At 46.0% G+C, this 14,162-nt stretch overlaps 1 protein-coding gene across 2 annotated transcripts in view; it reads right to left on the reverse strand.

Moving 5' to 3' along the window:
- Nucleotides 1–14,162, reverse strand: part of NET1 (neuroepithelial cell transforming 1) — a 70,561-nt gene that overhangs the window by 8,624 nt on the left and 47,775 nt on the right. Inside the window, exons 1-3 of one of the 2 annotated variants that reach the window (XM_035128432.1) lie at nucleotides 8,065–8,349; nucleotides 2,318–2,425; nucleotides 747–914 (exon numbers count right to left, since the gene is read on the reverse strand). In XM_035128432.1, the coding sequence (XP_034984323.1) occupies nucleotides 747–914; nucleotides 2,318–2,425; nucleotides 8,065–8,157 (369 nt within the window). In that variant the 5' untranslated portion in view covers nucleotides 8,158–8,349. Of the gene's footprint in view, nucleotides 1–746; nucleotides 915–2,317; nucleotides 2,426–8,064; nucleotides 8,350–14,162 lie in introns of those variants that run through there. The other variant, XM_060279238.1, reaches the window with a different exon arrangement.

Genomic DNA, 14,162 nt, shown 5'->3' on the forward strand with positions numbered 1-14,162 from the left:
TTTTCTCATTTGCTGCTTTAGTCATTTGTATTAATGCATAACTTTGGTCCGGATCACCAGCTAGCATGAGTCATAAAGCTGGAGCTTCAGAATTAATCATTTTTTAATGCCCGATATGAAGTATATTGTCTCCCATGTTGGGGCCTTGGCCCAGGTTGGGTTGGGGGGGGGGGAGAGAGAATATATTATCAGTCAAGATTCAGAGGGGAAATTTAGTATCTGTTTTTAAGGAATGTGGCAGGACAGAAGCACCTTCTTTCTGGAGAACAGAGCAGTTCTTCAAACTCTTCTGCCACTATCTTTTATACACCGAATAACTGAGGCCTCCTCCCCCCCCCGTCCTCCCCCCCCCCCCGATGCATTATAGAAATGCAAAACCAGAGAGCACACCATTTATGCAATCTTCTTCTCATGTATCTACTTGCCCTGCCCAGTTTCCTTGCCTTATTCTAGGCAGCAAAGTAACGCCTTCTGCAGATCTGGGGATATGGTGGTGGCAGGAGGCTAGCTGTCATAAATGGGGGACTGGAAACATGACTGCTGCCTCCTGAACACTGGGTGCTTCTCCTTACACTGCCGGCAGGTCTTCAAAACATGCCTCCGGAGACCATGAGGACTAGAAACATATGGCTCTTTTTCCTCTCAAAACAACAGCCAAGATGCTCAGAAATCCCAATTCAGTGCTGAATTCTAACAGCCCCATCTGTCTAGGGCTGGCTGTTGGGGTTGCCCCAATGGAGGCATACCTCTTGGCGCTTGATTTCTTTGGTGCTCAGCGTCTCTTTCATGTTGACATCCAACGTCTCGGACCAAAGCACACTGTTTCTTCTTTTCGGTGGCGTGGGGGCAGCTGACCGACTGCACAGTTTCTGCACGCTACCTGGAGACTTGCTCTCGCCGCGAAGAGAGAATGACTGCAGGACACCAGGGAGGGAAAGGAGATGGTTTGCATACAGTCACGAACCTTAGGAACTTATGATGTATTTTAACAGACGCTGTACAGAAAAACAGCTGTGAGGCATTTCATGCCAACCAGGGATGTTGCACAGCCCAGCAAACTGTGTGCATAGGCACAAACACACAACGCAACGAAGTCCCGGTCAATGCAACTGCCTCTGGAAGAATGCCTGTAGAAATATCCTTAAGATCAGGCCCACATAATCTGTCACAAACCCACACATGCGAGCCAAAGGCAGCCCACTGGGATGCAACAAGTCTCCTGGCTTTGCTGCATGCTAGGGAAGTGACAAATAGGTGAGTTGTCAAACACCTAGCAGGACCCAATGCCCTGGAGGTGGATTCCAAATTGTGCAGGCCCGCCTTAAGAAACTTCACCCTTAGCGGCTTCAGTAAGCAGGGCGTGTGTGTAGCTAATCCAGGCACCACGGAGCCTTGAGAGATCTAATGTGCAAATGCCCTCTTCTGCTCAACCCTCCCCTTCCCATACTACAGATTTTGGATAGCTGGAGAGGGTTGGGGTCAAGCTGGCTGAGAATCTGGTTTCAAGTACATAAATAGTGTAATTCTACCTCTCCCAGCTCTGGTAACATTAACAAGCCATGTGAGCTGTGTTCTTTGAGGCTTGAAACAGCACTAGCATCCCGAGCGAGCAGTATTTACACAGTTGGGGTGGATGGTATATCTTACATGACAGGCTCTGCTGATGTCATGTTTCTATTATGAACAGCCGGGTAAACTCAGACATCAGCACATGCTGCATCATGTCACATGCAGCCATCAAGTGCTGGCACAGGCGGCAATCTAATGCCTCTCCCCCCAGCACATTGGCCTCAGTTTATAGGCCGCTCCTTATAAAACTGCACCAGGGTCTTGACTCTACAACACAATTATCTGCAACCAAAAGCATGCAAATCTATTTTGTTCCAATGACTTGCTTATATGTTTGTGCAGAAATGTGGACTACAAGGCAGTTAGGACACAAAATGCCAGCTGGTGTGTGGAAAACCTGAGTTAAAATATTTGTGGGGAGGAAAAAAATTCTAAATCCAAGTTCTGCAAGAACTGAGCAAGTTTCTATGTTCCCCTCACCTTGTGGCTTTACTAGAGGTGCTTGGAGACTGGAGAAGAGAAGGAAGACAAAGAAGCCATCCATACCCTCAAACATCCACTTCAATTTTCCCCCTCTGGACCCATGAGGACTATAAACTTGTTCATTTTAAAAAGTAAAAAGAGAAATATGAGGCTCAGTTCTGCAGGCTGTAGAAATCCTTTCTACAGCAGAATGGTGGATAATACTTACTCCATGGTCGCCCCCCACCACCAAAAAACAATTGCAACATCAAACCCACATGCTTACCTGTATTGTCTGTCCAAATCTTCGCACTGCACCATTTCTCACAGGAGAAATCAGGTTTGCCAAGGAGGTGACCCGAGCCAGAGGTCGGACGCGCTTATTGCTAGGCTCCTGCAAATAGATGAGAGAACAAGTTGTACTGACTGTTTACTCAAGACTTAGTGCGTTGACAGTGTCCAGACTCCCTTGGAGGAAGGGGATAAGGACTACACAGAGTACCAAGGCACCCAATCCCAAAGCACACAAGCCCCATCAAAAGACAAATATATTTTGTTTAAACACTAAAGTTATAACCACAGTACAAACCAATGGCTCAGGTTAGCAAGAAGCAAGAATAACAAAGTCCACTATAGCTGGAACAAACAATGTTGTTTTCAGGGCCCACTTTTTTTTTGGCCTGTGTCCCAGGGAGAATGAGGTGTGAGTTTTTCTCTGACTCCCCCTGGGTGTTAAAACAAAATCTAGCACGACAGTTTTTAGTGTCTTAATAAGACAGGCCACCACAGCAAAGTACATGAATAAAAGAGACATGAATAAAGAGACCAGCTGTCTACTGAGAGGTGTGGAAGAAGGAAGAGTGTATCTGCCCTGGAAGATGACTCAAGCTTGCTAGAAGTTTGTTCACACATAGAAAGGTTTGTGTGATTAAGCAGTCACTGGCATGTTACCTCCTGTGTATCACTGAGATGTGTTGCTACCACTGCCAGGCAATGTGCTGGAGGCAGAGAGCAGGGATACATCCTTGCATTCCTATGCCTCTCTCTGAAAGACACTCAGGTTCCCAAAGCAAGAACAAGGCACAACTGGAGGGAGAGAGAGATGTTCAAAGGGCTGAACTAAAGAGAAATAGGCTGCTCAAATACCTTAGGGCTGCATAGCTGAGGTCTGTGTCATTGCTAGGACTGACTTTCAAGAGATAATGTCTTAAGCTATTGTAAAAGTCTGTCCCAAAACAGTATCTGCCCTTTGAAGTTGCAACACAGGGATTTCCCTTCTCTTGGAAATAAGAATCGTGATCTCATCTAACTTCCCTCCCTTTTTTCAGTACTGTACTTTTGATTTAGGCTATCAATTCCAACCGTTTCCCTTCCCCAATTGATTTCAAGCCCTTGGGGCAGGATCCTGTTGCTTTGTCGGTTTTGGTACGGCACAGAGGACACATTGAAAGGTTGACCACAATCACTGTGGCCTTCTACACTTTTATTTTCGATGGGAAATTGACAGGATGCCGTAATTTCACAAGAACCCAGAACAGAAGGCAACCCCATCACAAGACTGTGTTGTCAGCCTACTTCACACTAGTAGAGGGTCAAGTTCGTTTGGTGTTTTCAATCCAGGAAATTTCTCCCTAGAGAAACCAGAAAGGTGGAAGCTATTGCCACGGGGATTAAAAGTGGGACCAACTTCATTCCTAGGTGCACAGATAGTAATGGTTGTTGGGGTTGGGAGTTAACACATGCCGCACAGAGGAAGTGGTAGGACTAAAAAAGGAGAAAGACTTGAGTCGATAGGGCCTTACTGTCACGTCCAGGAGTGACGATTCAGAAATAGCTCTGCTGGAGGAGTCAGTAAAGCAGAGCCCCAGAGAGCAACAATGCTTTGCTCTCCCATTAAGATACCAATGAACACAGAGGAATGATGTCATGAATTCCACAGAAGGGGGGTGGTGGCAGAGTGCAGGATCCCCTTTCAAGGTGAAGGAAGGAACATGCACATCAACAGCCCTTCTGACAGAGGAAAGTCCCCTTGTTGCTTGCTTGCAGTTTCATAATGTATCTCATTGGGGGAGGGGGGAATGGACAAAAACAAACTACAGTATATGAAATTGTTTTATATAGGTTTTATTGTTAAATCGCTTTGAGATGTTCTCATAGGAAGCAATGCATAAACAAATGAAATAAATAAAAGTATGCCATTTTAATGTCCACGGGTGTATGCAGAACCTCCTTTCATACAGACCTGTTAGGTCACCAAAGCTCAGGACAGATAACCATGTTCCCTGTTTTATTTGTTCTTGCGGTTAAAGATGTGAAGCAGGGTGCTGTTATTTCCAGTTCACATATGTTGAACAGAGGCTTGGGAGACAAGAGACTCACCAGTGAATTTAAACTGTTTAATTTTCTCAAGATGCAATGTCTAGCCCAGAGAACAGCAGGTTGGGGTCGAGTCTGAGCGTGCCTCATTTGGGCAAATCACTCTCCCTCATGTAAATGTTGTGTACAACAACTATCTGAAAAGGGGTACTGCCGATATAAAGCCCTCTGTAAATCAAAAAGTACTATATTAATGACTTAGGTGGGTGAAGCGAACTTAAGTTTGCACTAAAAAAAGAGAAAGAGGTACACATATTCCCCCCACATTTGCTCAATGTGGAATGTATTACAGTGGGTGCTTTAGTTTGTGAACCGTGTTGTGGGCCTGAAAAGGTAGACTAGACATCGATTCTTTAAAATAATAAGCAAAAAGTGATGATAAAAAACAAGAAGAATGAGTTTTTCATGGCGGCTTCTACATTCTTTAGGCACTACAGCTGTGGTGCAACATGATATTTCAAGTGGAGAGTGAGGAAAAGGTTTGCATGGGCATATGCTGAATTCAGCGCTGTAAAATAAGGTAGAAGAGGAGCACCCAGAAGCTAGAGCTCTGCAGAGGAAAAACTAAGAACTGGCAGGGCAGCTCCTTTTCTCAAGGGCCTGTTACAGGCATGTATCACAGCACCATGCTGTTGGTGTGTACATTAAGTTTTCATAGATGCCTGTGTAGCACAGCCCTGCCAATGTGAAGCACACACATGCAAAAAAAAATTCCTTTTTTTACAGAGCACAAAGGATTCCACACACACACACTCCCAATAGTTCACCAAGTATTTTTGAATTGTGTTTTGAGCAATTTGTTCGTTGTTCCTGATGGGAGATCAGGAGGCAAGCTTTGAGTTTCGGAGTTGCAGCAATGGAGAGCACGACTGAACCAGTTTTTCAAGTTGTGAATTTTAAAGAGAGCATTATCTGACATCCTTGCCTGCTCCCATGTAGAAAATAGCCTTCACACTTCAGCACAGAAGCAAGCAAAGAAGAGGATATGAAATATTCTTCCAGATGCTTCTTTTGCTTCAGAAAACAAATCAGTCACGTTCAAATTAGACCTTTGAACTGAACCTGAATGCCTCCCAGGCAAGCAAGTACAAATGCTGAGAACACCTGGGAAACATAGGCTTTCAGTTAATGCCAAATGAGATGTGAGCTGAAGAGTTCAGGGGCACAGGTTTCATACCAACTGCCTGGGAGAAGAAGCTGCCACTTGATAGCCACATCTGGAAATTCACTTCTAAGACTAAAGTCTGATCCCACAATGCGCTTCTGTTTGTACATAGTTAGATATCTATTGGAATAGACCGCGTTCCTCAGTAGATGGTTCCTCGGGACTCACCCAAAGGTGCTCATGTGACAGTAGTTTCCCTCCACCATTTTGCCATATCCAGGATAACAAAGGATTTGGATCTCTGAACCCAATAGAGAAACTACTGTACAGTACAAGGTTTTTCTGGAAGCAGAAACTCTTCTCTGTCACAAATTTAGGAAACAAAATAAAAAAAATCCTTCCAGTAGCACCTTAGAGACCAACCAAGTTTGTCATTGGTATGAGCTTTCATGTGCATGCACACAAAAGCTCATACCAATGACAAACTTAGTTGGTCTCTAAGATGCTACTGGAAAGATTTTTTTTATTTTGTTTCGACTACGTCAGACCAACACAGCTACCTGTAACAAATTTATGACTTAGCCATAAACCCTATAAACATACTGGTGAATCAATAAAGAATCTGACTTAATCGCCACTCCTCAAAACATCACTGACATCTAATTTATGGAGTCTCTTTCACCAAGTGAAGATGTTAATCCTAAACGCCTGTGTGTACATTTCTAATGGCATTATCTGTTTAGCAAGAACAGAAGCAGCTCACTACATCTATTAATATCCACTTTAGGAAAAGTTATGGCAATATCCCAAATTAAGACAGGTTAACAAATGGCAAAGAGACACACCCTATGGTCAGCCATCTCAGGTTGTACATCAAAGCTGCATTCAAGACCTATATAACCTGTCAGGACTCACAGTACTGAACCTTCAGGTTGGCAGATAACATAAAAAAGGTCTCTTTCCTTGTCCTCCTAACTTAATAAAGTCTCCTGTACATCGAACATCCAGACAGACAAAGAAAGGCAAGCTTACTGAGAAATATCCTGAAGTTGGTATATTTCACCTCCACAGCTGCCAAAATCCTTGCGTGTACCACACCAGAATGTTTAGACTCTAAACTTCGAAGTTCTGCCTTATTAAAGCTGAACTGTTGAATCATAAAGAAACCAACAATGCTTCCGGACAGGATGTCATATGTCACAAGGCATCACTTATAGTAGTCTTGACTTTTGAGTTCTCATAATTCCTACCAGAAGACACCTTGAGGTATGCATTTCAGCAGGATTTAAGTACTTTCATTATGCCTCATATTATGCCTCCATGCAAGCAATAATCCTGCAGGAATGTCTCGGAGACCAATTTACTCAACAATAAGGGAAATGCCATTAAAGTGTACAGCTAAGCACCCACAGTGGAGCTTGATCCCCTGAGAGCACATACCCAAACAAGTAACCCTACTGGCAATCAATGAAATACAGCCACTCCTTTGTGTCTGCTTACTCCATTGCAGAATACATACACACAACATCACAAGATTGGGAAGTGGGCGGAATTAATGTAAAAGAGGAACAAGCTATGCTAAACTCAGAAGGTAAGGGGCGGGGAGGGGAGAGAATGAGCTACCAAATTCCACTGACAAATGGCTCAGTTGCTTCAGGTTCCTTAAATGTTAAACTGATGGGGGGAGCTTATTTCTCTTTTTTTGTAATCATTTTTATTAAGTTCCCAATTTTACATTTCAAAACAAACATTTTACAAACTTTAGCCTATCCAAAGACTTCCCTTCTTCTCCTTCCATGGTTCATGTCTTTGTCAGCATGCAACTTTAGATAACATGCATAATATTTTAGGACTACAGTATACATTCCTGGCTCCTCAACATCATTGCTATAAGCAGTCCCTCCTGTAAATAAAGCAGGGTCAACGTCTAGACCTCAACAAATACCCAAAGGGTTTCAACACTCCCCAGCAGCTTCCTTTTAACAGGAAAGGCATGAGACACAAACTTGGCAGCCTATTAAGGAGTTCAGAACTGCCTGCCGCATTTATACCTTTCCTTAACAGCACCCAGCTGTAAGAGAAGCTTTTCCTGAAAGGGCTGTGTTAAGTCATGCTTAGCTAGCAGCTTCAAATAAAAGTATACAGGACACAAAAGGACAAATAGTACTACTGACTTATCCGTCTCTACTCACTGAGTCACACCTTAGCCTACGGAGAGCAATCCATAAACCCCGACGGTTTTCACTCACTTTTGCATCTCTCCCAGTAAGCTGACGCCATTTATGCAGGACTTCCGCGGTTGCCTGCTACAGGTGACTTCATTTCAGTCATTTTTAAACAGGCGCGTTTAAGAGCAAGGTGCGAAACAAACCAACGCTCCCACCTCTTACACGTGCAGTGTAATCCCCTGAAGGCTTACTCTGAAGCAAACCTCCTTCTGTTGAAAAGAGCGGACTTTGGGCAACGTTTTGGGCAAGTATGCAGACCCGTGCCACTTAAGAAAACCCTTTAACGTCCTTCTGATTGCTGAATGCTTTTAACGCACGCCTTACCTCTTGTTCCCTGAAAGACTGGTTCTGCGCATCTATCACCCGAATAGTCCTCTTAATGGGGAGCAGCCCCCCGGCGTCATCGTGCGCCACCATAGCCCCTCTTCTTTTCCAAGGCTTCCTCGTGGTTTGTGCTGACTGTAATCCGCCCTCCCCACCCCTAATACTGCGAGAGCGAGGCGGTTACTCAGGCACCACCTGCCCCTCGCCGCGGTCTGAGCTCTGCTGCGGCTGCAACAGCTCCATCTCGCTTCCAGGTGACTCACGCAGACTCCCTCTGAGCCGGCAGCTCCGAGGAGAGCAGTCCAAGAGGCAGTGGGCGGGGCGCCGGAGCGGCCTGGTGGGCGGGGCTTCCTGGCGCCCGGGAGCCATTGGCTAGCCCACGGCTAAGTGGCACGCCCAGCCGTCTCAGGTTCCCCCACGGCAGGGAAGAACCGGCGCTGGACCACTGGGCTGGAGCCCCCTGTGGGAGGTATCCTGAACCGTCGCAGCACCAAGTAGCGCGTCCCCTTGGCGCCCGATCGTACACTGCAAACGTCCGAAGGGAGAATGGCTTCGCGTGTACAGCCCTCTCTTCAGACGTTTGCCTTGCACAGGAGGACGCCAAAGGGGGCTAGCGTGTTCTCCTAACTTGTAACAAACTGTCAGTATAACACCCACGCACCCTGGAAACGTAGGAAGAAACGGACTCTAAATGCTGAGATCAGAACCGAATGTCACAGTCTTTGCAAAACCGCCCCTCGCTAAAATGGCTCGACGCGATCCCGAGGAATAGCCTTGCAAACTCCATGCATGTTTTACCGAGCAGCAAGTGCCTCACGCTGGGGCTTACTTGCAAGTAAACGGGCTTAGCTTGTGAATCGCAAATACAAAGGCTACGAGCCCAACCGTGTCTACTCATAAGTAAAAAAAAAAAATCCTCCCAGTAGCACCTTCGAGACCAACTAAGTTTGTTATTGGTATGAGCTTTCGTGTGCATGCACACTTCAGATACTCGTAAGTAAATTATTGAATCCAGTGAGGCTCACTTGCAGGAAAACGGAATTAGGTTTGCAATCTAACCGGCAAAATAAATGCACGGGATCGCGCCCGGGTAACCCGATCCAGTGCATGCTTTCGCAGAAGTAGGCTCCGCCAAGATCCCTCGCACTTTACTCCCAAAGTAGGTTTCACAGCATGTACGGCACACATACTTGAAGGTTAATTTCCGAGTTAACATGCATACGATCGGGTTGCACGGCGGCAATCCTATACACGTTTACTTCAGAGTAAACCACGCTGAACCCCCAGCAAAAGTCAAGTTACACAGCAACAAAAGGATGCACGTATCTAGAAGCAAACCCTACCGGTGGCTGTGGGATTTGCTTCTGAGCAAACAAGCATAGGCTCAGGTCAAAGATTTATTGCTTAAACAATGAGACTTCGCAAGTAAGTAAACAAGAGTCGTGGCACTTTGCGGGAGGCGGAACTAGCTCCGCAAATCGCTCATTGCAAGAGGAATTTGTGGAGGCGTCAGGTTTCTCACCTCTGCGCGACAAGTGACACCTGCTAAAACGCCTGCTTTTAACACCACTTTTTTTTTTGCATCCTTCACACCTGGGTTATTTCTATTTTTCCTGCGTGGGACATTTGATGCGGCTTTATCGGAACTGTTTGGGGGGACTCGCTGGAAATCCAGAGCGTCTCTATCAAAATGACCTTTAATTTACTGTACATATGTGCAAGTATTTTTAAGAGTGCAGCAAAGAGCTCCACAAGTACAGTAGTGCTAATTCCAAAGCAACTGATGTTCAAGCACAGCACTTGTGCAGCTTAGGGGAAATTTAAGGTTGGAGTTTTGGGAACAACTCCATGTCAGATCTGCTTCTGAGTAGTATAACAGGAGTGAGGAACCTTGTTCAGGCCAAGGTTTGCATTCCTTTGGGGGCAAACTAGGGGTGTGGGGCATATGCCAAAGATGGGTGGGACCAGAAGCAAAATTGGGCAAAGCAACTTGCGGTTCGAGGACCCGCCCCCCGCGAGAAATAAAGACACAGTGACACATGGTATTTGAGTTAATGGGTAGAATAAGGCCACAACTTTATTGGTTAGAGCAAGTGAGAGGTATTGGCTTAGGCATTGGACTCCCTAGCAAGCATGACTCCACCCCGCTCCACGGGGGGTCATATCAGGTCAACACCCCAAGGGAGGAGCCTGTTGGTGCAAATACAACTGAAAGCTCCCCCTGGTGTCACCGGGGGTCGTGCTATGGCCCTAGCCTCCAGCAGGGCGTCGGACAGGATCCACGACCGCCGGATCCCTTAAGGGGATACCCCTATAAGAGGAGGGTTGGATGATGGCCACAACCATTCCTCGAACACACCAGACAACTCCATATTCCAATGCCTACCGCCAAATACCAAAAGAAGTTGTGATGAATTGCTACGAGGTAGGTGAAAAAACCAAGAGGCGGGGGCCAATTAGCCAATTGGATAAAAACTCCTACCAGGCCCCTTGGGCAACCAAAGGCGACCAACCGAAGTCCATAGCAAGGTCAAAGCAAACACACTAAGGGAAGACCTAAAGGGAGGGTGGGCGGGAGATCCGTTGAGGAGCAGCAGCAGAAGGGGGGATTCGGATGCTAACACACTGTTTTAAAGCAGGTAAACCCCGCTCATAGGTCAGGCAGGGGCCTGAGCGCGGCAGCAGGTAGAGGTGAAGCAGGGGGCCGGACACCCCCCCTTGCTTGGCGCGTAGAGGGGGTCCCGCCCGCAAAGTCTCCCCTCCCTGAAGAGGAGAGATCTAATGTAAATTTTACCTTTGTCCAGACGACTGATTTTTTACACACACCCCTCTCTGTCCTCTACCCAGACAGGGTTTAAGACACATTCCAGCCTGGGAAAAGAGGGGTGTGGCCTGGGGAGAGTTTTAAGGACCAGGCAAAGAGGCCACATTTATTTCCAAAGTCTGAGGTGGCCCACCCCTGGTGTATAGGGCTGGGCTGAAAGATAATCAGATGCTAAAGACAATAAGGCTTCTTCCTGTATCTTTAATAGTGAAGGCCAAGTGGGAATTTTAGCAGGTGATTGATTTTTTTCTCACTCCTGGGGGGGGGCTGGGCAGGGCAGCTGCAGCTGCACCAATCGCCTGTTCTGCCCCACCCTGACCCTTGAGACAAGCCCTGCCTTCCTTTGTATGTGGCAGCCCCACGTAAAGCAGCCCCTAAATATGTTTATGAGCCAGTGTGATGTTGCTATACTTTGGCAAGCAAGAAAGCATGGGTTCAAATCCCCGCTAAAGCCCAAAGTTCACTATGTGATCTATGGCCAATTGCCCAACTTAACCTAACAGGACTGTTATGAGGCTTAAACTGGGGGGACGGACTGGGGGGAATCATGTGGGTGGTGACGCTCCAACCACCTTAGCATACCTGCCAAGTTATCCCTTTTTTAAAAGGGATTTTCCATTATGCTGAATAGGCTTCCTCGCGAGAAAAGGGAAAACTTGGCAGCTATGCCTTAGAGGAAGGTGAGGTACAGATATGATGGCTAAAACTGAGTTAAATAGCACAACTCTAGTGACTTGAGTTAACGGAGCTTACTCCTGAGAAAGTAAGTGGTTCGAGGATTTCAAACGGTGTGTGTCAAGAGCAGGTGTGGGGAACCTTTTTGGTTTCACAGGCCACACCTTTATCAGATCTGAACCTTGCATTGATCACCTGACATCAGGCAATTGAACTTGAGGACTCCTGAGTGCCCAGATTTCAAAGGCACCAGAGGGTTTGGTTTTACTGCCCATGAGGTGAAGGACAGTAGCCAAAGCTTTCCTTGGTGTAATACATATACAGTAGTTTCATATCCCAATCCTCAATTTGTTGGATTAAACAGATTTTGACCCCAATCTCATGCCTTGGCCCATTTCTACAGTGCCAGAGTAATTATGCACCCAGGTCTTAAAACGCAACCCCCTTCACATCTCAACAGGACTTGTAGCATAGGAAAGATAATCAGGGCTCACAATATTCAAGCAACCTGTAGCTCACATCTGTGCATGATTATTCAAGGGGGAAATCCCACCAAGTTCTATGGGATTTATTCACACATGAGTGTGCATTAGACTGCAGCCATGCAACATGATTTTTCTTGTCCTCTGCTGCTAGAACCTTCAGCTTTTCTCTCAAAACTAGATAAGAATTATTTGTTTTAGATTAGACAGCTTCCTTAGGTGTTCAAATATTCAAGATTTGCAAAACCCACATGGAATAAGAAAGAGGGCAAAACCAACTACTGTAAGATGTGACATTTTCTCTTGCAGCAAAGCAAAGCAATTATGTGCTACAGTGTTTCTTAATGAAACTGGAACCCCTGATTAATATATCCTGCATTCCACCTTCTTTGTTCTCAAAGCAGCCCCAGCCAGCCATCAAACTGGATATGTTAACATCCTCTGTTTTATTTTCTGCTGTAAACAACTGTGCCTGCTGTAGGGATTTAAAAAAACCCTACAAAAATCCAAACCTCAGGATGGTCCAAGGCAAGAAATAAATTCAGTTATTGTGGAGATGCGCTAAACATTACAGCCATTCTGTGCAGATGCCCATATTTCAAGCACTTTTCCCCACATTGCTCCCTTACTTGAAAATAAGAGTCAGCTCCAAACAAAGGGACGCGGGTGGCACTGTGGGTTAAACCACAGAGCCTAGGGCTTGCCAATCAGAAGGTTGGTGGTTTGAATCCCCGTGACGGGGTGAGCTCCCGTTGTTCAGTCCCTGCTCCTGCCAACCTAGCAGTTCGAAAGCACGCAGTGCAAGTAGATAAATAGGTGGGAAGGTAAACGGCGTTTCTGTGCGCTGCTCTGTTTCACCAGAAGCAGCTTAGTCATGCTGGCCACATGACCCAGAAGCTGTACGCTGGTTCCCTCAGCCAGTAAAGCGAGATGAGCGCCGCAACCCCAGAGTCGTCCGCGACTGGACCTAACGGTCAGGGGTCCCTTCACCCTTTACTAAACATTTTGCTTGCTTTAAGGAGTGTGGCAATGTGCATCATTCAGATTGTTTAGGGCTGAGTGATCCATGGCTGGTCCTCAGCACCCTCTGCAACATTAAAAGATAACCCAAGGCTGGGGGGGGGGCAAAGTTCAGATGAAGCAGCTGCTTCAGTAGTACCCATGGGCATAGCAAGGATTTATGTTGGGGGGCAGAACCTCAGTTAAGTGTTTTTATTGATTTACTTGTTTTGGGAGGGGCAGCTCCCCCCATGGTGGTACCTGAAATATTTCACATGGCTTGTGAAGTTAAATTGATCCTGGACTTATCTTAGTGGCTCCCTCTGGCAAGCAAGGGCCCATCAGAAGGGAGAATGTTGTTTCTACATGTAGGGGGACACTTCCTGAACTTTTAGGTGGACGCCATATATATGGAACTGCTCTGTGACTCTTGTTCTAGAAGTCAATATGACTGCATTTGCACTTCTTTGGCTTTTGAATTAAGCATAACTCTTCATTCTGTTTAATGAGACATGCTAACTTCCTCCTCCGCCTCCTCTCTACGCTCTAGAACAGGCTCCCCCAACCTGGTATCTCCAGATGTTTTGGACTACATCAACTCCAGACAGCACAGCAAAAAGAGCCAGAAGGCACAGGCTGGGGAAGGCTGCTCAAGAATGTATTATTTTACTCATTTTGCATCTCAAGATCACACAAGCATTGCTGTAATAACAGCTCATCTGTTTTCCAGTAATTCTCCCCCCATCCCATCGTCAGTGTATTCAGTTCCTAATAAAATCTGTGTCAAACAGGGCCAAAGAACTGGTCCTATATTTAGGTATTTTAAAAGGATGAAGGAAGTTCTAGTGAAACTGAGAGGGGAGGGGCAGGGGAAACACCCTAAACATTCAGCTGGGCTCTTTTTAATTAATGAAGGTTCTCAAATTTTGGCCTTTCCCAAAGTAATGAGAAGATGTAGGCCAAGCCCTTCCAAGGTGTAAATAAACCCACATTAAAGCTTAATTAAAAGGTGGTGGACAGCAAGAGTTGAGATTATAGTCAAAATAAGGAGCACCTAAATGCGATCACAGAAAAGCAAACCTCCATTGCTTTCTCAAGGATTATTTAGACAGAAGCTT

Source organism: Zootoca vivipara, chromosome 10, assembly GCF_963506605.1.
Source record: "Zootoca vivipara chromosome 10, rZooViv1.1, whole genome shotgun sequence".
Lineage (NCBI taxonomy): Eukaryota > Metazoa > Chordata > Lepidosauria > Squamata > Lacertidae > Zootoca > Zootoca vivipara.